We start from the raw sequence: 25384 nt of genomic DNA, 5'->3' as shown, positions 1-25384 counted from the left end.
ACAGACCCAGAGGGCTCCTGCCCATCCAAGCAGATCATTGGGTGGTAGAGGGACTCCTTGATGCCACTCCATCCTCACACACTCTGGTGCTTGGCACTGGCTGTGGAGAACCCACAGCATCCTCCTGGCCAGAACCAGATCATTTCTTCTCCCACCTGCAGATGAAGCCACGGGGGCAGTGCATGGTCCCCATGCCCCAGCATGGCCAGCCAGGGGGTTAATGATGCCTTGGACACCTGGGAGCTACATGAGCCCATTGCCTACAGGTAACACATCTCAGCCCCAAACCCACCCATGAGGATGAGGGACAGAGCCAGGAGACTTACTGCCTACTGAGAGGGAAATGCATCCCTCTTTATGTTTGCTGAGACCAGAAACCAACAGGAAAGACTCAAAATCCAAGGGTTTTTCCTTTTTGAAGCACCAAATGAGCTGGGACTTCCCTTGCTATTCTCAGGTCCTGCCTGCCCCACTCCCTCCTGGGTGCATCCCTGCATGCTCCCCTCTGTAGCACCTTTGCTGACAGAGACTGTTGGGGTGATGACAACCCACAGCCGGCTGTGAGTCACCCTGGGTGCACCTGCAGCCCCCACATGCCCGCTTTTAACCCAGCCTAACTCCTCCAGCTGCCTGAACCATGCTGGGAGCAGGGGCTGGCAGCAAAGTGCTGCAGTGCTGCACAAGCTGCTGGCCAGGGCAGCCCCTCACTGCAGCACCACATGCAGCATCGGCAGAGGGCACTCAAATGCCGGGATTGGCTCTGGAGCTGCCTGCCCTGACTCCATCATCCCCATCATCCCCTCGGTGCAGCCTCACGCCAGCGGGAAGTCACCCGCTGAAGCAGAAACCTGGCCCTTCCTTCTCCTCTTTTTTCCTCTCCCTTGCCGAGCACAGTGGCTGAGCAGTGCATGGGAATGCTGGCACTGGAGAAGCTGGCACTGCCATGCCTTCACGAAACCCTGGGGAGGGCTGGAGCCAGCAGCTGAAGAGCTGGCTGAGCATTCCAGAGACCAAGATGCCTCCGTGTGAAACTGCTGCTCTGCAGGAACCTGCACTGCACAGACTGATTTAAAATAGATACCTATAGAGATACTGTATTTTCCTCCATGTTCTGTGGAGATACACATCCAAAGATATCTTTACAGATAGATATCCATGGAGATAAATCTATCTACAGATGTTGTGACAAACATTTAAAGACCCCAACATTTCCATCAGGAGCCAGAGCCTGTCCTGCTGCTGCCTCCTCACCCACAGGTAACATCCACATGGACTCCAATGATTTCCTTGAGCTGCAGCACAGCTTTAGTGCCACCTATAGCAATATTTATCAGAGCTGCTCCACCTGCCTCAGGCAAGGAAAATCTGTCTCCAACCTGAAATAACCTGCCAGCTGCAGACAGCGGCGTACCGGGCACAGTCACTGGCACTGCCCACGTGGGCAGGGGATGCATGTGCTGCTCTGTGTGCACTCCTGTCCTCACTGGCAACAGGGCAATGTGGGCCTGGGTGCAGCTTTTGGGACTTTGCACTAGAAACTGCAGAGGGTTCACCACCAGGACACAAGCACTCTGCAGCATCCTGGTGATATACTGGATTTCTTGGCTTTGCCAGTGCTCCCTGACCTCCTGAGGTGATGGTCACTGCTCCCATGACCTCTGAAGCACAGATCTTCAGACTAAAGTGTTGAATAAACGTTACCCTGAGCTTCCAGTTCCAGTTGTGCCACACTGGTTTTGGGGTGGGCTTTAATGGTTGGCTTTTTTAGTTAAACTATCACACTGCTGAATAAAGCACATAATGCTTGTGTCAGCTGGGCTTGGCTGGCAGGAGGCAAGGTCCTGAATACCACAGCTATTTTTTAAATAAAAATCACCCAAATGGTCTTCATTTCCAATCTAGTAGGTAAACAAATCCAAATCCTTCCAAACAAGGAGGCAAAAGCAATTTTCTCAAGGAGGGAGTAGCACACCATCCTTCCTGGGTCCCATGTGCCCCAGTGAGCTTGCCCCACTTCTGGCCCCTTTCCTTCCAGGCAGCATCTCACCAGCAGCCTTCTAAAAGCCCATTTAACTCCAGGAATGAGAATTGAGGCCCACAGGGACCACTTCCCTTCAAAGCCAAAGAGCCTGATGCTCTTTTGGATACTTCAGGGCCCCTGCACCCTGCTGCAGGCAGGCTCTTGGGGCTGAGGCTCTGAGCAGGATCCAACACACACATTTATGGAGGCCAGCAGTGCAGCACTGCCCTGCAGCTCCACATCACATTTGTCAGGTCACATTATAAGCAGGTCATTTGTCACCATTGGTAGCATTACCAGCACCTTCAGCTGAACACTGCAGCCCAGCAGAGCAGGGCTGAATCAGCTGCCATCCCTGTATGGCCCCGCTGCAGCAGCTGCAAACATCTGGAGAGGACCTGGCACTGCAGTGGGCAAAACCCCAGTCTCCCCAGTATTAGGATGATGTGGACCATTTCTCCATTTCTGAAGGATGATGTGGACCATTTTTGAAAGAAGGATTTGGATCAGGGAGATGCAGATGAAAACAAGTGCATGTAGAAACAGAAAAAAAAAACCCAACAGAAACAAGCAACAAACCCCAAAACAAAGCAAAAAAAACCCAACAAAAAAAAACTCCAACAAAACAAACAAAAAACCTCAAAAAAACCAAAATTAAAAAAAAAACAACAAAAAACCCCTCAAAGATTCAAAGATCTCTCTTTCCTTGCCTCTTTTCTCTCTGTTTTCTGACCTCCCTCTCCCACTGCAAGAGCACACTTCCCACATTTCTCCAAGCCTGAAACTACTGTGTGTATTTACACTATCCAGATCCATTATTCATGCAAGGCAAGAGCACCAATTAATTAGGGCTGCATTTATATAACTCTGCAGGTAAAGCTATATGTAGCTGCTTGTAAGCCAGAACGGGATCTTATTTGCACTGCACCAGATATGACAGGTTTTAAATATTGATGAGAGAAGACACACAAAGGCAAAACCTCTGGTGGGGAGGCCCTTGGAGGCCTGGCATGAAACAAGGACTTCAAAGAGCAAGCTCACATTGCTACATCAGACACATCCTGGGCTACGAGCAATGGGAGAGCTGCAGCTGCCCCTTGAACCCTGGGAGCTCAGAGACGCAATGACACTTGCAAGAAGAAGCTCCTGGAAACCCTGGCTTGCTGCTCCCAAACACCAGCATGAGCCAGGAAAGAAGTGGAAGGGGAATTCCAAGTGACAAATGAAAACAAATATTCTAGGTGGTTGCGTTGTTGTGACAGGCTCATTTATCTGAGCCACCAGGGAAAGAGTGACTGTGGCTGGAACATCATCTTTTCTGACACACCAAGCACTGGAGCATGGAGAGGTGTTTCCCACTGGTAGAGAAACTGGGTCAGAACTTCCCACCATGGCAAACAGGGATCTGATTTGCTCTGAACCACTGCAGAGCTTTTGCTCAGGATCACCACCAAGGGATGGGTGCCCCATGCAGGAGGAATCTCATGCTTCAGGAACTATGAGTCCTACATGCTTCCTGACCAAAGGAAAATGAGAGGGACGTGAGGTTTAGCTCATACCTGTACTACAGGAGCTGCTGTAACACAGCTCTCCCTGGAAATGGGTGCAGGAATGCTGCTGGGACCACTGCAGTGTCCCCATGGACCCCACAACTATGAGGGGGCTGCCATCTTAATGACAAGGTTCCTACAAGCTATAGGACAACTGCGCAAGCAGAAGATAACAAACCACCATTTTAGATAACCTAAATTTACCTATAACTAAATGCTGAATTTTTTTTAAATTGCTTTATAAGAGCCTCTAGTTGGTGGTGTTCTGCTAGTTAACATTTACAGGAGCAATTTTTTATCCCTTGAACATCCAGCTCTGTAAGTGCACTAACTGGAACCTCAAATGAAAACAGCAAGATGCTTAGATCTGCCTGGTACATTCCCTGTAATGATCTGACCTTCCTTTTATACCTAGAATGGAGAAAAATCCACAATTTGGCAGAAAAATGAGGTTATGTAAAGCCCTCTCTGACTCCATCTGCCCACTGCTGCCAAAGGGTCTGCACAGAGATTTGTCTTGCTGGATCCCTAAAGCTCCTGACCCCAGGATGTGTTATTCCTACAGCTCAGCTGGAGTTTTGGTGGTTAAACCAGTGCATCAAGGCTCATTCTGTGCCAGCAACAAATGGAAGGCTGATTAGGGAACTATATATATCTAATATATGTATATATAGGGAAAAATTAAAATATATTCAAGCCTATTCACCCTTCTGCATGACACAAACATTTTCTGCAGTGCTGTTGGATCTATTGATATTTAATTTCCTAATTGGAGGGTTAGTTCTGGTGCACATTTTGAATTCATGAGACCAACTTTCTGTATGAGGGAAACAAAGCTGCAACTCTGCTCCCATGAAAGCCCCGGTTTCAAAGCTGGCTTGGGCATTTTTACTTCCACTGCAATTAAAGACAGCTGCAAATCTAAATCTCTTTGGCTGCCTGGAAGAAGATTCAGCCTCAGAGAAGGAAATTGGTCAGCTCCTGAAAAAGGAGACCCAAGTGTCCAACAGATGCAAGGAGACACACAAAGGATGGCAGCAAGGTCTCAAGGGCACCCAGAAGACCATAAAGACACCACCAGACTTCCTCACTTGACTTTTTTTCTATATGCATTTGATGGTATTGTCAGAGCAACATCAGGAGATGGTGGATTTCCCCAAAAAAGCCCTGACGTGGGAGGTACTTTGTGAGAGGTTCAGAAATCCCCATTTAGGAAGATCAAGGTGACAGAAAAATCGTGATTCTTTCATTTTGAGCTCTGTTAAATGAGACATGAGAAAGGGTAGGAGCTCTACCTCTGCCAGTATTTAAAGATAGCACTGGAAAACCACCAAGCAAACCTCCTGAAGGTCTTCACTGACGGGGGAATGGGCCAGCTATCCCACTAAGGCCTTTCTTCAGCTCTTTTGCTGTGCATCTCCAGTACAAATTAACTCCAGGCATTTCTGAGCTTGGCATCCTCTACATCAATCTTTTTGGAGCTGCACTTGGTCCCAAATGCCAACTCACTCCCTCAGCCTGGACACCTCCACAGCATCCTATGATGAGTAGAGCTCTTTCTGTAAACACAGTAATGTGTTTGGCAGCTTCAACAGGCTGACTTTGGAGACCCAAAAGCCACCAGCTCCAAGGGTTTATTTGTCCCGGCTGCTCTGCTGTGTTTTAAAGGTCAAATTTATTTTGAAAACACAGTAATCTGAGTCTTCCACTGGTCTGTTCCCCCAGAGATCTGCTGGTACCACTGCTGCCTGCTGGAGGCACACCCCATCTTACTCAGACCATAAAGGAGCATGGAAGAAATCCTGCTCCCATTAACCAAAATAAATCTCTGGCCAAGAGTCATTAATGAAAGCTAGTGCAAAGCTGGTGTAGGAAAAAGCAGAGAGGCCCAACAGCAGCAGCCTGGCTGGAGCAGCACTCCACAGCCATGCAGTGTGCTGGGAGCCTCAGCCACACCAAACTCAGCACAACTGTGACAGCTGCTGGTGGCTGCCCATCAGAGGCTTCCTGCCCCAAAATACCCAGCAAGGGCAAAGACCAAACTATATCCAAACTATATCCCTGCAGCAGCCATGAAACTTTATTTGCTAATCTCTGCACTCCCAGATTTTCTGGTTTTGCAGATTCAGGGCACCTTGCAGCTGGCAAAGCCACAGCCAGCCGTGCTGGGGAGCATCTGTCCTCACCACTGCCACAGCCCACCACGTTTGCAACAGAAGGTCTGTGCCTCTTTCAAGGACTCCAGCTTTAATCCTCACCATAGCAACTCAGCTGCTCCTTGCTCGCCACACAAACAGTGTCTAATAGAGAGCAGAGCTCATTTCACTCTGTGGCTGGACGCAGGTGAAGCTAAACCTGGCCAGATGGACCTGAGGAAATGGGCACCTGAGAAGGTGCTGGGGCTACCACAGCTGCCAGCTGGCCCCAGCATCTGCCCTGATCCTGGCTGAGCCCATGGGACAAGTCACATCAAGGGGGCAGAGGATGCTCTTCAGCCACAGCCCCCCTGCCTTTCCCCACTCCTCTGACGTGGCACGAGCTTGCCAACACCTCTTGGCCAGCTTTGCAACAGCACATTCCCCTTTCAGCTGAGGTCCAAAAGCTGTGAGGCAGCTGGGAAGAAGGCAGTGGGTGAAGGGGCTGTTCCAAGCCATTAGAAAAGGCATTGGGTTTAAAGCCTGGCTATGGTGGCATTAACTTTTAATGACTGGGGACACAACAGAAGGGAACTGCAGAGCCCAGGGGACTGAGCACAGCCCAGCCCAGCAAGGCAGCAACTCTGTAGCTCAGGGCAGAGCTCTCCTGCTTAGCAAAGGGATTAGTCCTCCATTCAAAACCTGCCTGGGAAGCAGCAAAGAGAGAACAATTTTCTTCCATGTGAAGAGAACATATTAATACAGCAGCAAGCATTGTATTCATTACAGGATTGCAGTTAATCTAGTGTCTGCTTTTATTCTGCTGTTGTTCTGCTCCTGTACTGCTTGCAGCAAGCAGGCTGAGACAAAGGCAGAACCAGGCTTCCTTACAGCAGTCCTCACAAACACCCACTGGGGCAGGGGATTTTGGGGTGCATCTATGTGCCAACCTTGTCCTCTCCCAAAGCAGCTTGCCAGCCTTGGGATGGGTGCAGGGCTCTAGCAAAGCCTGACCTACAAAGTATTGAACACTCTGTGCTCTCACAACACCACAGACCTACATATTTACCAGACTGAAAAAATGCTTTGCCTGGGATTTGCCTGTGTTGATTTTTGCCCTGGAGGGGCTCAGAGGACCACCTCGAAGAGGGGCCATACCATCACCATCATCACCATCAGCTGCCTGAAATTCCTTCTTGTCTGTGCCCCTGGCCTGAGGCATTACCCAGTACAGGGAGAGACTGGAGCCCTCTTGCCTGTGCAAATTAAGGGGGTGGATGCTTTAATAGTCCATTTACTGCAAACCCTTTTATCAGACACATGGTGACCTCTTCAGAAAGCTAATTTAATGACCCTCAACGTATGAACCCTTCAATGAGTCACTTGGGCTGAGTTCAGAGCAAGGCAATGGGTGCCTTTTTGAAAAATCCCATCAAAAACCCCAAGAGATGGGGAAAAAACCCTTTATTTTTTGGTGAACTTCTTCAATACAAGAACCAGGAGCTAAAACAAAAGCAAGCACTTCCTCCAGAGCACATGGCCAGGCTGAGCAGCTCAGGGACACCCAAAGTCACAAGGTCAAATCCTGCAGCTGGATTTTAAATGGGGTGGATAATTTTAAGACCAATTGCATTTGTGGCTGGTATGTTAAGACAAGGGTAATGAAATCTTATCCTTCAGGGCACATATGGATCATTGCACAAGTCAGGCAGGCATCTGCCCCTCCCCTGCAAGAGAAATTGTAATTGGCAGGGACTGTAAGACTGCAGTTGAAATTATGGATTAAATGGGACACAAATGGCACATGGATCCAGGGACAGGGCAAATTGAGCTTTTCAGCTTCTTTTCAACTGTAACAGTCCACAGGAGCAAATAATGATAATGAACTTGACAGATGCTGTATTGCACACCTTGACTGAACACAGCTGTCACCCCAGTCATGGGCTAACTCTGCTCAGTAGTTCCAGGGATCCCTTTAGGTTTGGAATTCCAAGGGTTTATTTACAGCAAACTAGTTCTATTACCTTCACAGAAGTTGGCAACACTTGGCTATGGTGGGGAGAGTGGCTGGAGGTGGCTACACCAAAAGGATGAGCAGAGGGGCTTGACCAGTGTGACAAAATGTTTGGGGTTACTGACTGGAGAGGTCAGCACGTGACATTAAACCACCTGAGAACAGTCACAGGAATGTGCCCCTTGTTGACAGAGTGACAAAATTATCCTTTGTCCCCTCAAAAAGGAAAGAAGCCCAGAAGTTTCTCTCCTCCATTAGGTGAAAAAACCACTTCACAGGCCTAGGGGACTTCACCTCAAACTTAAGGACAGCTAATTGGACAGGAGCCAAAAAGTCAATTTACTAAAAAAAGAAGTGAACAAAGAACCTAACGGCTTTTGTGATGTGTTTTACCAGGAGCAAGAACCTCTTGCACCTGGCTCGGTTTTTCTCTATTCGTTATTTTGCCTTTTATTAAACTTTTGTGTTTCCAACACTGCACCAGAAGCCATCCTGCTGATTTCATGCCTCCAAAGGCAGCTGAGCTATCTTGGGTGAGTAATACACCTCCAAGAACTTATGAGACGCGGCTCAAGGAGGCAAACTATTACCAACAGTCCCTTGGGATCTGCCAGCAGAAACCCTGCTGCTCCACCCAAAGCCAAGCTCGGCCCTGGCCAGTTACCTCCTCCAGCCTTCTCCTCTGCTCCTTCTGCTCCTCGATGCGCTTCTGCCGCTCGGCCAGGAGCTGCCGCTTGTGCTCCTCGTTCTCGCGCTGCTGCTGCTCCAGCTGCTGCCGCCGCAGCGCCTCCGAGCGCTCCTTGTTGGCCAGCTGCAGCCGCAGGAAATCCCGCCGCAGCGTCGACTCCCCGGGCAGGTTCAGGATGGAGCTGCACGCAGGAGAAGCATTAAAGATCCCCTCCCTGCGGACTTGCAGCTCTTGTCCCTGTAGGGTTTTCCAGCGTGGCCCCTTCTCCCCTCCATCCCAGCAGCATCCGAGCATCCGACAGAGCTTGGGCAGCAGGGGTGGAGGGATGGGGACCTGCAGGTGTCAGGGCAGGTTGTGTAGGTGGAGGATGGCAATTAGTTTTTCTTTGCTCTTGGCTCATCGGTCATTTACTCACTGGAAATGGCAAGGTTTCCTTTACATTAAGTTTCTAACCAAAGCCTCTGGTGCTGCAGTGGCTGGCACGCACTATATTTAGCTGTGCACAAAGCACATTTAGCATGAATCATTGCCAGCTATTAAAATACTACATTATCTCAGAGAAATAATGGAATAACCTGATACTAATTACAACGGCTCTGAAAAATGTCAGCAAAGAAAGTTCCAGCCCCACGGTGCTTGCAGCAGCACCTGGGAGGTTTCATGGTGAAAAATTACATGGAAGTAGGGAGTTAGTTACACTTGGATGGAAGGAACCACATTTTAAAGAATTTTTTTATTTCACCTCACATTTTTCCACATCTCAATATCCACATTCCCATGACAGCACCATGTTGTGCTGCAGATGCCACAGGCAATGGGGTTTTTCTTCCCCAGCTTTTGGTTAAGGTGATCCAGAGCATCAGTTCATACCCACGCACCACCCGGCAGCAAGAATTCCCTCTGTTCTGCCAGGGAACAGGACTCTGTGCTCAGAATGTCCTTTTTCCATTTCCAGTTCACATGAGCCCACGATCCAAGCTGATTTTATACACAGCTAAAGGGATGTAAGGGCACAAATGAAATGCTGATTCTTACCTTGGCTCTCCAGAGTCGTTTTCCTCCTCCTCCTCCTCACTTCCACTGTACTCGTACTCTGTCTCATCTAGGAACAGAATTGCTCATCAGTGCCCTTTGCTGGACTCATTTGTTTTTCCAGAGGCTGAAAACCCAAGAGCTCTGAAGGCAGAACAGCCAATTCTCTTTACCTTGCATGACCAAGAATAAGCAGCATTACTGCTCTGCATTTTGTGGTTTTACGGGGGCCACAAGGCCAGGGAAGCACCAGCACAGTGGGCAACAGCCCTGACAACCACAGCCCCTTGATGTAAAGATGGGGGCGTCCACAAAATAAGAATTTATCTCTATAGGACAGCGAGTGACCCCCTTCTTCAGGATGGCTCTGCAACAGGAGGTGCACCACCAGCCATTGGAGCCACAGCCACAGGAAGGTGGGATTTAACCAAGGCTCTGAAGGCACCAGCTCTTCTTTCCATAAACATATGCTTTTCCTATGCAAATCCATGTAATTTCCAGGCAATGAAGATATCTACATAAAAGCTCACTGCAATGTTGTGTTACATACTGCAATTTCTGCTGGGATATCATCTTTATCGGATGAAGGGAATTATAGTCAAAGAAAGGCTTGCATTTATCCAATTACTCTCCATCTCTAGGGTCCAACCTTCATTTGCCAGACTAAACACATTTAATACTTCACTGGGATCCCATTTTATTGTTTTGATTGTAGTGAAATCTATTACAAGGGGCTGGAAGGTACGCATGAAAAATTAATTCCGCTACCAATAAGAAGAGAAATAGCAACATATTAATTTGCTGGATCCTACAAATGAGCTTTCAAATTAAAATTCAGTTCACAAGCAGCTGAATACTTTAACAAGTTTCTTCTGCTATCTGATCTTTCTTGCAGAGGGCTTTGATAGGGCCTGGAGAGTTCACTGAAAACATTCCGTTTAATGGGTTATTCCTAGTCAGCGGAATTGCTTTGGGGCAAGGGTCTTATCTGGATGTTGGTTTGCACAGCTCTGCTCATCGCTGGTGCTTGCAGGGATGTCACGTAGATCAACACACACTTGGCATGAAATACGTGAGCTGGGGAAAATTCAGCTTAGCAGCTTCACCCTCCCACACGCCAGCACGGATCTATGCAAACGTAAATTTTATACACACGCTTTAATGAATCAAGGCTTAGATGTTCCATGTGGAAATTACCACCTGGCCTAAAAAATGGCATCATTTTTCATTAGGAAAAGAAATATATTTAAAAACACTGATTAACTCTAATGACAGTCACCTGTCTGCTTTGCATGAACACGCATTGTTTAGTTACAGGTATTTATTTTCGTTTCAACGACTAAGAGGAATCAAACCACACAAAACAATCTGTCCCCAAAACCACATGAAGGCTCACATCTATTGAATTTAATGAGATTGCAAACAATCTCAGCCATCTGAGTAAGGGGAACTAGTACTGGGCAATCCAGTCCTGTTTGTGTTCCCTCTTTTACCCATAAGCTTCACCTGCCTGACGTGCCCTGGTCTGCACTAGGGATCCCCAAGCAGAGGTCACAGGTTGCCCAGACAGAGATATTTGAGCACATGGTAGAGGTCAAGGATTGCTCAGAGTGCTGTTTCTTCTCCAGTAACCCTCCTCTCTTGCCCACTGACCTTTCTCTCCTCGCTTCTTTTTAGTCCTGTCGATGTGGTCCTTGAGCTGGATGCGGACCTGCCTCTCGTTGGGCTGGTCCCGGATGAAGGGGTGCTTCATCAGCTGCTCCGTGGTTGGTCTCTGGCTGTGGTTCTTCACTAGGCAGCTCTCAATGAAGGACTGAAACTTTTTAGACCTGGTCAAGAACAGGGAAGGAAGGTACAGAAATAACAGGTAAATATATTGATTCTCATGTTAGAAAGTTTGAGATGATTTTTCCCAGGTCTCACTCGTTATCCCAGAAAGCTGGGAACCATCAGTATGACCAGAGTATCACCAAAGCAAGATGTCACCTATGGCACCCAAAAAAAAAGCTCCTGTTCCCTTCCCTTCCCTCTGAACCTGTGAAACTGCAGGTAGAAACGAGATACAACACACACAGATATAAGCACAGTGCCTGAGTGGATTGTTTCTCATATTTTATAGCCCCCAGGCAGTGTTTCAAGAGATGAATCTTTGTGAAGCTTAGTGGGACAAGTTAGGTTAAATTTTTTTTTTTTTTTTGGATTTAAGTGTCAACATTGCAGGGCTTGGTAGATCTCAGACAACTTTTGGATGGTCCTGCTGCCTACAGCCCCTCCCTGCTCTCTCAGCATCACAACCCACCAGGGCTGGGGGGCCAGCAAGCCCCAGACCCCCTGATCCAACAGACTGGGACAGGAGGACTGAGAGACTGGAACTGGGACATGCTCTTTTGACAGAGATGGGAACAGAGCCCTGCCCTCCTCCTTGCCCACAAAGTCACATTCAATCTCAGCTAAAACAGTTTCAGCCAGATCTTTAATAAACAAATTTGTCTTAGTCTCAAGTGCTGCATATCCAAAGTTTTCCTGGAACTAATTTCACCACATTATAAACTCAAGAGAACAGGGATTTACAAGAAAGGAAAATGTTGACAGGCTACTGTAGTCTATGTTGCTTTAGCAAATAAGAAAATGAATATAAATTAATGTCAGAAGCCAACAGATACTACAGAATTACATTAGAAGTAAAACAATAAGCTTTCAGGGATTTTACTTTTAAGCTGTCAGACTAAAAGTGATTTATCTTTCAAGTGCTAATCCATACAAATTGAGATGCAAAAATAAAATATCCTACTGGATCCAATTAAATCTTCCCTCCAGCTCTGCTAATGAGCAAATCTGCCTTCCCCACCTTGCCTTGAGAAACTCAGTGTTTCAGTGTACCTAGAAGGCACAATCAATGTGAGTCTCAAAAAAAAAAAAAAAATACACTTTTAAAATTCGATTCTCCTTTGCTAGTGTGAAGCTGGAGAGACTCCAGTCCTGGATGTGTGGTCCAGAGCATGGGCAAAAAGAGTACAGGTGATGCAGCTGAGAAGTTGTCCTCCTGGAAGTGATGGCATGGGAGTCCCTGTGCCCTGTGATGCCCTAAGACACCTTTGCTGCCTGAGCAGCTATGGACAGGGATTTCCCCTCCATTTTCCAGCTCAGGCTGCTGCATTTCCCAAAATCTTCCTCTCTCAAAGCCAGCCTTTCCAGTGGCACAGTTCAGCCCTCACTGGGGCTGAGGAGCAGGGCTTTGTCCCTGGCTCTGATCCAGGAGGACTCCAGCACACATTTCATCCCCTCCCAGGCCCAGGTCAGCCCACCTTCCTGGAGCAACACACGTTCCTCCAGCTCCTGGGCTTTGTAAGCTTAAATCAATGTTTGCAAAGCTTTTGCAGCTGCTTGGATGAAAAGTGGTACCACAGTGCAAATATCACCTCATTAACAAAGAGGTTTCATGTCTTTTACAACGCAGGGCTAGAGAAGGTTTATGGGAACAAAATCACTAAAGTTTGAGTTCATTTTGCCTGCAAACAGGGGAGGAGGAGAATAAAGCTTCATTGCTGGCTGCCTTTAATTGGGAAAGAAAATCATACACCAAAGACTTTAATTTCATTGGAACACAGCGCTGTTTCAAAAGCTAGTTTGAGGATTTAGCAAGCAACAAAATTATTTTCCTCTCTGCAATTTTTAATTGAGGGCAGGCTCCCATGCCAGTGTTCTCTCTTGGCTTTCCTGACTTACCCTCAAAGGGACTGGAGTCCCTCCACTACTTTTGCATGCAAGGAAGATGGTCTGCCCATGAAGTGTGCTTTTATTTATGTGTTGCCTGTGCACAAAAGCAAGGACAAACCCAAGTTGAACCTTTCTCCATTTTGCTTTGTTCTTGTGACCTGTGCTTGTGAAAACCAGCCCAAAAGCCTGGTCAAACATCTCCACTCTTCCTGGGATGGGCTTGCAGAATTCCAGGACTCATCCTGGCAAGGCCCAAACACCTCCATCTGAGAGATGAGCCAAGGACAGCAAATCTGTCTAGTGCCACACTGAAAATGCTGCAAAAATTTGCTTTCAAGGAGCTGGTGGAGCTTTATCTGGATCCCTTTGGAGCTTTCCACTGCAATGACAGCTTGGAAGATGAACAGAGGTCTGAGCTAGCTGAGGTGCACATGTCCCAGCTCTGATGGACACCAGGGATGCCTGGTTGATCATGGAAAGGGAGCACCAAGCTGCCTCTGGAAGCTGGAGTTTCATTACACCGTGGTTTCCCAGGAGATCTTCCATCAAAGCACCCAGGATGCCACCCCTGGCACAACTCTGGGCAGACCAAAGGACCCCAGGCAGACCCCACAGGATGTGCAAACCTGGCACAGCTGCCAGATGTGTGTGGCCAGGGGGTGCCCAGGAACATGCCACCTTGCACTGAGCACATCCTGCAATGGCAGGGCAGGGACTATAACACAAATTCCATCCCAGCTCCATTTTTACCTTAAGGACATGGGGAAACATCCTGCTCAAAATCTGCTTTCATCAGCTCCCCTCTGCCTGGAGGCTGAGGGAGTCTTTGCTGAATAAACAGCACTTTTGTATGAAAAATAAACTCTCAAGTCTCACAACCCTCTCTGTGCTGTAGGAGTGAGGATAACAAAGGAGCAGACTGGTGATCTGGCAGAAAACAAGCACCTACACTATTTTCTCAGCTGACTAATTGTATCCTCAAAAGGTCATGCAAAGAGAGCAAGAATATCTGACACCCTTTGCAGAGCCAGCTGGGAATGGTCCCTTCTCCTCCTGGTTTGGTACTGGAGCAGCTGATCAGGCTGACCAAACTGAGATGCCTCCTGCCAAAGCCTGGGTGAGTTTTTAGGCTGGTCCTAAAGGCCCAACACCATGCATCCAAAGCAGAGGTCTCCAAGTCCCTCTCACTCCTCTGTCAGCAATAAAATATTTGCTGCTCCTTCCCCAAGTGCTGTCAGTACATACCATAGGCTCTTCTCCTTTTTACGGGTGTACAACCAGTAAAATATTAAGCAAAATTTAAAGGATTAAGGCAAAGCTTCCCTCTGAGCTCAGCCCATCTGGGAACAGGGGGCAGTGCTGTCTCTCCAACATGTGGCAGATCTTTCCTGACTAAAACACTGCTGAACCTGGGGCAGGAAAACAGCACAAACCAAAGACAAGTGTTTTTAAGGACTCCACTTCCATCAATACAGAACATACAGTAACAAAACAACATCTGGCTGAGCTTCAGGAATATTTTTCCTGTGGGTTTTTATTGGCATGCCTCACTTTTTTTCCTTTTTGGCTTTTTTTTTTTTTTCCAAAACAGTGATGTATCTTTTCCTGCAAAATTTTAAAATAAAGCCCAAACAAAGTACAAATCTCTGCATTCCTGGGCCTTCAAGATAAACCATCCTCTTTTTTTTTTCTTTGGCCTGGATACATGTTTCCACTTGAGAACAGAACCTGACTGGAATGAAACGGGAGCTAAGCAAAGTGTCATCAGACTTCAGGCTGCACAAACTGCCCAGGAAAAGCCAATTCCGCACTGTGAAATGGCAGGGTGAGTGTGTTGCTCTCTCTGCATGCCAAGGAAGGCCTCCATCCCCTTGTGGATCCTCCAGAACAAACTTCCTCTCCATGGAAGACCAAAACCCAAACCTGCACTCACCAGCGAGATGCTGGAGACCATCACCAACCCCCAAAACTACATAAATATCAACACCATGTCCCCAGCGTGCCCAGCTGCAGAAAAAGACTGTTCCAGCAATGTTTTTACAGTCCCTAAAGATGGAGAAAGAAACTCACCACTTCTTTGATTTCAACCTCGGGGCCGGGTTGCGGGGGATGAGGAAGAGGGCTCTCATGGGATGCATGTCACACAGAGCTGCAATTTGTAAGAGGAGGCATTAAATACAGCACACACATCCAACTGGGAGATCCAGCTGGGAGATCCCAGCTTCCTCTGAGGCTGCCAGACCCTTGTGGCTGGATGAGTGCAGCAACAACCCCCCAGAGACACCCCCAGCCCTGGGGCTCAGGTGAGGGCTGGTGTCCCCATCCAAGGGCTCCGAAATCAGGGTCTGGTGTCCCCATCCCAGGGCTCTGAGTTCAGGGTCTGGTGTCCCCATCCAAGGGCTCCGAATTCAGGGTCTGGTGTCCCCATCCCAGGGCTCTGAGTTCAGGGTCTGGTGTCCCCATCCAAGGGCTGTGAGTGTCCCCAGCACTGCCAGGGTCACTGCAGGGGCTGGCTGGGGACATCTCTGCTCCTGCAGCTCCAGGTCCTCAGCACCTGCCAGGTGCTGACATCAGTGGGCCACAGCATGGGACAGCCACACCACATGGCATGATGCTCTGATTTATGGGCTTGCATTTCCCAGCAAGGACAGTCTGAGGACAACACTGAAACTGTGGCAGTGTGACCTGTGCAGCTGCACCCAGGTGAACCAGGGTGTCACCACCAGTGTCACACCAGCTCTGAGGTGTTCTACCTGCTTCCAGTCCTCCACCCCTTCTTCATCTGTGTTTTATTTGAGGAAACCATGTCCCAGAGTGCTCCAAGATGTATCAGGTGTCACACAGGTGCCTTTGCTCCCTGCCCACCCTGCCCCTGGGCCATGCTGCCCTGGCAGCTTTGTCCCCATGGGTGCTGTGAGCTCCACCTCAGCAATCCCAGGGAAATCCCTGGGGTGGTGTTCCCTGCACAGAGCTGAGCTCTGGCTGGTGCTCAGCAAAGCCCAGCAGTCACCTTAACCCAGGGGTAAAGAAGAGAGCCATGACTGTACTCACGGGGAGCACCTTCGGCCATCTCGATGGCTGTTATCCCAGAGACCACAAGTCACTCTGTGGAAGAAAGCAGAGGGACACTGCCAGTGCAAGGAGGAATGCACACATTTATTTACCCCCCTGTTCCCAAGCCTAGCTCAGCCCTGAGTCTCCAGAAGGATCAGAGCAGAGACGATGCACCTATCTGGGAAACTCTGATTTCATGCCTCTAACACTCTTCCTTCCATCCTCTCCCTTGCCAGCAGGATCACCCAAACCCCCAGCTCTCTGCCCTCCAGTGCCTCCTCCCCACCCCACCATCACTACTGAGCTGTGGCTGCACCCCCAGCCCTGGAAAGGAGCCCCAGGGGAGGGACTGGCTCTCCTGGCAGTGCAGGAGGCAGAGGCTGGACGTGCCCAGGGAGAGAAAACGAGCAGAACCCATCTGCTGGACTGGGAGCACGACTCAGACCAATGCTGCTGCTTCCACCAAGGCTGGAAGGGGTGGACTCTGCCTTCCACCCCTCCTCTTGTACACCCAGCTCTCCCTTGCCCTGCTTTCTGCCACGTCCCTGCAGTCCCACTTCACTTTTCTCCTCTCCAGTTCAAGAGCTGCTCTTTCTAAACTGCCTCAAGCCTCTAAATCTACCATTTAGTGAATAAATCCCAGACAGGCTGTTTTTCCCACTACAGAGTCCCAAAAGCCCAGCCAGAGCCAGAGAGAGACTCCAGGAGCCACAAGCACCTTTTCACATACACCCTCCAGGAAAGGCAACTTGGATTTCCAATTTCAGGGCACTTTTCCTCTTTTTTAGCTCAAGTTGTCCCTCAACAACTGCTGTCCTTGTTACACATCTCTGAACCTGCTTAAAAATTCTCTCTCAAATCTTATTTTCAGCCCTTTCACAGCACAGTCTCATCCATTCTTTGTTTCTGGTCAGCTGGGATTTCTGCTGCATACTTAATTATCACAGTCTTTCCACATGATTCAGCACACATGACCCCTTCCCTCTGGGTTGCCACTGAACTCCTTCCAAATTCCTAATGTGTCTTTCCATATTGAGGTGCCCAGTATTATATGCAAGATGCCAAGTGATCTTAAAGCTGGAGGAATACAGAGAGGGATTATCATCTCTCTGAGTCTCCCAGAGAAAGCAGAAAGCTCAGCAGGAAGCACACATTTTATAATGATCTGGAATTCAGGATTTTTTTGAATTTTTTTTTTTTATTTTGAAGACTGAAAAGCCTTTCAGTCCATCCAGCAAAGGGATGCTGTGCTAATGTATTTGCATTGCCTTGACTTGGGAAGGGAAGCAGGCTCCCTTCTCCTCCTCCTTTTGATTCTAAGCTTATTGACAAGATATCTCTAAAGAAAAAAGGAAGACTGGCTGGGGAAAAAAACAACAAATAACCTCAACAGCTGGGGGGGGTTCTATTTGTTCTTTTTTAAAGTGGTTTATTTATGTGAGGAGGTATTTACTGCCTCCTTCCATAGATTACACAGGCATCTCTTTCTGGCTAAGAAAACAGTGAGATCAGAGGCTTTTTGTCCAAGAGATTAAGCCTGTGAGGATTGCTTTTCTCACCCTATAAATCTCATTTTTTGTATTCAGTATTTTAAGCCAGTCAGCCAAACCTGAGAGCATCTGATTTGCATCCTTTTTAAAAGAAATAATTACCATTTACATCCTCCCCACCCTACTTCAAAGCAGGAGCATCAGGTGCAAGGCTGTGATCCGGCGTGTGGACTAATGTCCAGTGGCTCCCACATCACCAGGAGCTCTGAAAGCACCCTGCAAGGAGCGTGTCAGCAGCAATCAGCTCCTGTTCCACACCCCCAGCCACGGGAAAATGGCCAGAGCCAACTTCAGAGGCTCGCTGTGAGCATCTGATCCTCGGGGACAATAGAGGGATTCTGCTCCTGGAGCCTGTGCATCAGTCCATGGCATATTAAGTGCCCCAGTTATTCTGGCAGGAGGAAAATCCTCAGGGATTTCAGAGGGTAGAAGTAGCCTATGAAGATATCAGCCCTTTTAAAAAGAAATAATAACAAAAAGCTGTGATTAATGAGAGCCTTGCACAGGCAGCTGTCGGTGGAGCTGTGGTGAGAGCAGCCAGTGCAGGGTGCAGCCCTGTCATGAAGCACTGCCCTCAGCAGAGCTGAGGAAATGCTTGTTGTAATTGCTTAATCAAAGAGTAATAAGTAATTGGAGATTAAACTATTTCTACATGTCCCCATCATTAACAATTTCTGTAACCCAGAGTCTGAACTCAGACTGGAGAGCTGCTCTCTGGAAAAGCCTCAGTTCAGAAGTTGACTGATGCACTTAAATGGCTGCAAGAGCAAAGCATCATTTGGCTTCTTTAAAATCATTCATTTCTCAAAAATTTCTCTGAATAATCAGTAATTGCAGCCAAAATTGTATCACAATGGTGGGCTGTGGCTCTGTTACATTGGAGTGTTCTACTTTTAGAAAGCAGCTCACACCAGAGGGTCTCAAAGTCCTTTTTAAACATCACCTTGTGAAGTGACCTCTCAGCAGGCACATGAACAGAAGTACAGCAAGCTTCACATATGCCTGAGCTTCCCCCCCAGAGTTCATGTGGCAATGCCCTGCCCTCCTCTCTGGACACACTCAGTGGACCTTAGGAGGTTTGGAGCTAGAAATTCAAGTTCTGGGACACTTCAAAAAACCAAGGGACAAAAAACCAAGGGATATTTCTACAGATGTGTGTCCAGAAACTTGTAGTAAGGCAGAAACAGGATAAACTATAATAGATAAACTATAATAAGCTCTCCTTGCTTTAAACATCAGACCTCACTGTAGTTTGAATGGGCAGGTGGGACTCCTAACCTTGCTGTGGATCTGCTGCATGGCACAGGGCTATGTGCCACATTATAACTCAGCAGCGATGTTGTGCTGCCACTGATCCAAAAATAAACTTCAAACAGGCTGGAGAGACATGTGAAAAGTAGGTCAGTCCCCTAAATGTCTGATTGTGTGGCAGCCTTCACATCTCCCTGTGAATATCAGCCTGCAGGCCAGAGGATGTGATTTTACCCTTTCTAAACCTGACCTGACTCCTCTCCAGAGTAAATAGAGCAAATACAGCTTGTTTGACTGGAGCATTTAAACACAAAGCACCAAAAAGCAGGGTAGCAGGTAGGAAGCCTGAGTCTGACACCTTTCTCCACACGGGGAAAGACTCCTCACAGTAAATTTGGATACGTGAACAGCACAACCAAGATTCAGGTTGGACCTGAACTGGCATCCCAAAATCCCACAGCCAGAAAGCAGGAGGAGCCTGTGCTGCCTGCCAATGTGTTTTTCACTGCTGCAATGATTCCCTGAGCAGGGAGATGCTGGTTTAGGTACCTTGAAGTCGTAGGTGGCATCGGGGTTTTCGTCGCAGGCGATGACCTCGGGGGCCATCCAGTAAGGCGTGCCAATGAAGGTGTTCCTCCTGCCCACAGTCCTGTCCAGCTGGGCACTGACACCAAAATCCACTGCAGCAGGGAGACAGCAGGGCATGGTAAGGTCAGAGACAAACCTGAGCAATGCTCTGCTGCTCCATGTAAAACATTGTGCTCATTCCGAACAGCCCTGCACAGCCAGGAAAGGGGGACGTGGCTGAAGACATTCCTGTTTGATCTCTGCTGGCATCAACAGAGGTCAGCCAAGGACAAACCTGATCATCTGATGTCCAGGTTTTGTACAAAACCCTGTGCCTTCTCCTCCTTGCCAGGAGGCAATGAAAAGAAATCACAGCTCCTCATACTAATGAGAAACAGGGTTAGCTACATGAATAAGCAGCAGCCTTTGTTCTATGCTTGCTCATTTGAATTGAAGCCTGCCAAATACTGGTGGAAGCCTCATTTTTCTACCTAAATTCTTGCTGCAAATGGCAGAAATGCAAAAGACTTAAGGAGCTAAGGACCAAGGACAAAGGCCCATGGGAAATGTCAAGCAGAGAGCTGCAAAATGAAGCAAAAAATGATGAAATCAAACCAATGAGAGAATACTCTATGGTCCACTAACTGCACTTTGCACAACACAATGGCTAGAGATTTGCCCTGGAGAATTTCCCCTTGGAGAGGAATCCTCACCAGCATAAAGCCCAACGAGCTGGTGTTGCCATCTGTTAAGCCAGGGGTTTATTCTGCTGTAGAGGGAGAGAGGAGGCATGGGAAAACCAGACCTGCACCATACATGACCAGTGTAAGGGACCTTCTATCACCAACATAAATTAATTGTGCAAAGACAGCCTCAATAACATCAATACTGGACAAGTGAGGATGTGAGCACATCATCTGCACTGATCTGCTGATCTCCACACCAATGCCTCCTCCTCTCCAGGTAGAGTGCACAAAATTCAGAGTAGTTCTTGCAAATTAAACCCCTCCATCAGGTTAGCTTGGAAAAGGAGTCTGGATTATGTCATGCTAAACTGAAAATGGATTATTCTCTAGGACACTGCTATGCAGCTGTGGGGGAACAGCCACTGACAACTTCTGGCGGTGATCACAGGGCAATTTTCAATCCAGGGCATGAACAATTGGTGTTGGTTGCTTAACCTGTACCTGGTGGCAGAGCTGTCTGAGCAGAAACACCACTGCAGGTGCATCTCTGCAAGCAGAACCTGGCCATCAACCCCTGGCAGTCTGAGGCACAGCACTTGGTCAGCACCCAAGGTCATGCATCAAAGCCAACATAACAAAGCCCAGAGAGCAGCTCTTGGTACCCATCCTCTTTCTTCAGGCCATGTACAAGCCAGTTTTGCTGCTTCTCCCCAGCCAGCCCACCTGCAGTTTCCAGGAGCTCTAACCCACTCTTACCTAGTTTCACTTCTGCATTTTCTGTCAGCAACACATTCTGTCCCTTGATGTCTCGGTGAATTACTTTGTGCTGGTGTAGATGACTCAAGCCCTGGAGAATTCAGAGAAAGGTTAGAGGAACCCAAGTTCAAAGCATGTTATTTTCTGACATTCCTCCTCAACCAATTATGCTCCAGAAATGAAAGGTTCACAGTTGGAGTTAAGCACTTGAGAATGCTTTTGTTTATCACATGCTCCAAACACTGTCCCATGTCCCATGCTGGGAGGACATGCCTGGCAAGGAGCCTGCCCATTCTGAGGGGTTTTAACCCAATCTTTCCCATTCCAGCAGGAACCTGTATTAACCCAAATTCTTCTGTCACTCCAGACATGACTTCCCCCATGTGCTCCCTTGCCTCAGGAAGCCATTTCTGTGGCAGAAATAATAGAATGGGTTTGTCTCCTTTCTCCATTTCCATCATCCAGAAACTGAAGAAAACAATTCTCTTGTTATATCGGTCCAATAAACTGGATTTCAGTACACTGAGAAACTTGTATTAAAAAAGCTACCATGAAAATACAAATATTATAACTTGCACATATCCCTAATAGAGATATAGCTCAAGTGAAAAGCCTGTCTCAAAGGCTAAAGGTAAACTAGCTTTGCTGTTGTGCTGGTTTATTAGCTCATTAATTTCTTTTTGCAACCCACATTTTTATTTCATTCGTTTATTATTTCAGTTTTAAAGCAAAATCCACCCAGATTGCCAGCTTAGGAAAAATATGGATTACTTCAAAAACTAATTTTGCACTAGGTTTGCATTTCACATTAAACATTCATATTTGAGGAAGAAAAGGATTTCTGCTATCGTTTCTGGTAGTTATTAGTCATTTTATGCTCATTACCTTGGGAAAACTGTGGAACAGATTATATCTGTATAGGAGTCCTTTTTTTAGCCATATTATACTTGATTACAGGCACCTTTGAGCATTTGAGGCAAAACAAAAATTCCACATGATTTCAATAAATCCTTTAACAATGTGGGATTGAGCCTCGTGTTAGAATTCCAACTGTCCATCATTGTCTGAACTAAGCCTGAGCCATGTTCTGCAGTGTGAAGCTGGGAGCCTTTCCTCACCCCAAACCCCACAGAGGTCACCCACCACCACCCCAATGTGTGGCCAAAATGCAGTAGGTGACACTACCCCATGCTGGCCCTGGGACATGAGTCAGAGGCTGGGTTTTGACTCACTGCCAGGGACTATTTTAAGGAGCAGGCTCATGGAGCTCATACACTAAAAATAAGCCCATGTAACTGTGCCCTCCTGGCACTGAAAGCAGTGTCCATACAAAAGCTGATGAGCTACAGTGCCAAGCATGTTCTGCACATCACTGTGGTGTGGGCAGTGGCATTCAGGGTCAATGCAGAAATGCTGTGTCACCTCTGGACACCCGTGGCAGCCTCAGTGTCAGCCACATCCATTTGGAGTGATCATTCTGCCTCATTTTCATTCATAGAATCCAACAATTGTCCAGGTTGGAAAATACCTTTAAGACCACAGAGTCCAACCCTGACAGCTGCCAAGGCCACCACAAAACCATGTCCCTAAGTGGCACAGCCACATCTCTTTTAAATCCCCCCAGGAATGGGGATCCATTCTTCCCTAGACAGCCTGTTCCAGTGCTTAACAACCCCTTTGATGAAGAAATTTTTCCTAAATCTCCCCTAGTGTGACTTGAGGCCTTTTCCTCTCATCCTATCACTTGATAGCTCTTGTGCAGATTTCCTTCACATGCCAAATATTCCTGTTTCCTCTTGAACAAGTCTTTCACTCACAGAGCAATAGACTTTAATGTAGGGCAACCATTACAACCCCATCCTCTAAGCTCAGCAATGCAAAATGCAGGAAAGTCTTTGCTGAAGACTTTGCCAGCTCCCAGTACATGAAACTCTGGCATGGCCCATCTTATGACATTTCAGTCAAACATTTATATTGTGAGTATAAAAGCTACAGCATCCTCATTAAAATCAGACATGTGGATTTAATAAAACATAGGATGCTTTTTAATCATGAAGATTCTTCTTTCCACAGACTTTATTAGTCCTTACCTTTCTGTTAAATAAAAACATAATTTAAACGTAAATAAATCTTTGCCCTTTTAATACTAATAGGAGATTATATTTTTGTTGAAGGAAAAAGAGGGTTAAAATTCAGGCAGCTAACAGAGCTAAAGGGCATTAAGCAGGGCTTATTTATTATGCATCATACAGGCACATGAATCATTCACGCCCGCTGGCAGCACAGAGGCTCCAGCCCATGGCAGCACAGCATCCACAAGATCTGCGGAGCCAAAGGCTTCCTGTGTCCCCTGAGCCCTGAACTGCCACATTCCCAACCACATCCAGCTCCCCCTGGACACGTACCCGCAAAATCTCTCTGCAGATGTAGGCAATCCACTCCTCCTTCAAGGTGTTCCCCTTGGTGTTCTTGATGAGGTCGGTGACGGAGCCCGCGCCGCAGAACTCCATCACCAGCTGCCAGAGGGAACAGGAGTGTCATTAATGCCATCAATGTCGTGCAGTGACACCAGCAGCAGCATCCTGACACTGGCACTGCTTCTGTGGGGACCCCCCTGGTGCTACACAGAGCCATTGGAACATCATCCTGGACCTATCAGCTTGTAATCCATTTGGGGTTTGAGAGAAAATGAAACAGTAAAAGGCTGGAAGGCTTGTGGCCCTCCAGAAGATTGGGAGCAAGAAACAGGAATCAGTCCAGTGCTATAAATCAGTGGAGGAGATCAGAATCTCAAACCCTACCCCTACACACCCTACTTTATATTTCTGATCAATGTTTAGTATCAACAGCCATAAAACAAAACTCTGCCTCTCACATGCAAGTTCTTCAAACCTGAAAATACAAAGGCACTGAGGCAGATATTTGAAAGCCTCCTATGATTTAGAAACCAGGTGTACTTTTCAATTTTTATTTTTTATTTAACCAGACAAACTTTGGTTCCGACCCTGTCTTTGAGCAGGAAACCTCCTTTGAGGGGAAGGTTACCAAGCAGTGTCACACTTCGCAGGAGAGAGCTGCTGTCCCACTGCTCAGGCTGGTTCCAACATGACTGGCCACCACCACTTGTACACCTTCCAAAGTTTCAGTATATCAAATATAGAAATGTAATGATCTAACCCAGCCCAACCTTATCTTGTCATTGAACAACTGTGAAATAAACATTACAAAAATAGCACGGGATGTGAGTCTGCCTCCCTGGGATTTCACAGATCCCAGGGTGTGCAGGAGCCATCAGCGTACTCCAGAAAGTGAGCACAGCCCGTGTATGCAACAAGCCTCCTCCAAGGCCTGGGCAAGTGCTTTCCTCTCTGATGTGAAACCATCTTTCCAATTAGATCTGCTTCCTACTTGAAGATATTCCTTTGCCAGATTCTTCAATGTGCATGTTTCAAGTTTCTTATCACATGAGGCTTACATGGCATTTAACATTCTCCAAGCAAGTGACATCACGATTAAAAGCACAGGCCAAGAAGAGAATTAAAACAGCAGAAGGGTTACTCCTGACCAAATTGCACAAATGCATTGATTTAAGACTATCATAAATTATAATGATCATAAAATCCAGACACAGGACTGCCATAAACCTTCAGGCTAAATAAAATACTTGAGCAGACTATACCTTACTTGGCTTTGACCACGTTGCTATCTTTAGTTTTGATGTTAAGTTTCCCTTTTCTTCCTGAACTGCTGCTGAAAAATTCTTTGAATATCCCTGTTAAGTCATGAAAGTGGCTTCAAGAAATGGAAAAAATGGCAGAAATGGATGGGTCACTGGCTAAAATCTGCCCCATGCAAAGGCAAGGAATGCACCTACAGCTCTTCCACCCCAGCAGCAGCCAAGCCATCCAGTTGGGTCACTGACATGGCCTAAGTCCTAGTTACTCATTGCTCACTGAATGGGGAATAATGGAGCAACTGGTTTCAAAGTTGCTTTTCTTCTCTTCCCTTTGGACCATTGACACGTGGTGAATATAAGTGTCTTCATGTGTGTCTGATTTAACTAACATCTGGGATACCGCAGCAGCAAATTTGGAAAGCAAAATCCTGATAGCTGAGCCAGCCACAAACATCTTGCAATCCAAAATGCTGCCCTTGCCAGTCTTCTTCCAGGAAAACTCTTCCACAGGCTCTCACCAGAGTTTGGAGCAAGAAGAAGAGGAAGGGCTTGCTATGCTGTGCATGGCAAACAAAATGCTTAAAAGAATATGGAAGAAATCCCATTAAAAGTACACAGTACATCCATTAATTTGCCAGATTATCTTAATGGAGCTGGCAGTCTGCTTGGTCATCTACCCTGCCCTTGA

At 47.3% G+C, this 25384-nt stretch overlaps 1 protein-coding gene across 1 annotated transcript in view; it reads right to left on the bottom strand.

Annotated features, from left to right (window-relative positions):
- The window catches only part of TNIK (TRAF2 and NCK interacting kinase), a 150936-nt gene that overhangs the window by 38709 nt on the left and 86843 nt on the right, over positions 1–25384 (bottom strand). Inside the window, 9 exon segments of the mRNA XM_036388836.2 lie at positions 8384–8588; positions 9443–9509; positions 11093–11268; positions 15227–15305; positions 16208–16246; positions 16249–16261; positions 19561–19691; positions 21021–21111; positions 23426–23536. Coding sequence (XP_036244729.1) covers positions 8384–8588; positions 9443–9509; positions 11093–11268; positions 15227–15305; positions 16208–16246; positions 16249–16261; positions 19561–19691; positions 21021–21111; positions 23426–23536 — 912 coding nt within the window.

The sequence above is a fragment of the Molothrus ater genome, chromosome 10 (genome assembly GCF_012460135.2).
Source record: "Molothrus ater isolate BHLD 08-10-18 breed brown headed cowbird chromosome 10, BPBGC_Mater_1.1, whole genome shotgun sequence".
In the NCBI taxonomy this organism is placed as follows: domain Eukaryota; kingdom Metazoa; phylum Chordata; class Aves; order Passeriformes; family Icteridae; genus Molothrus; species Molothrus ater.
The sequence above is the reverse complement of the archived record's forward strand: the minus strand, read 5'-3'. Positions and strand labels throughout refer to the sequence as shown.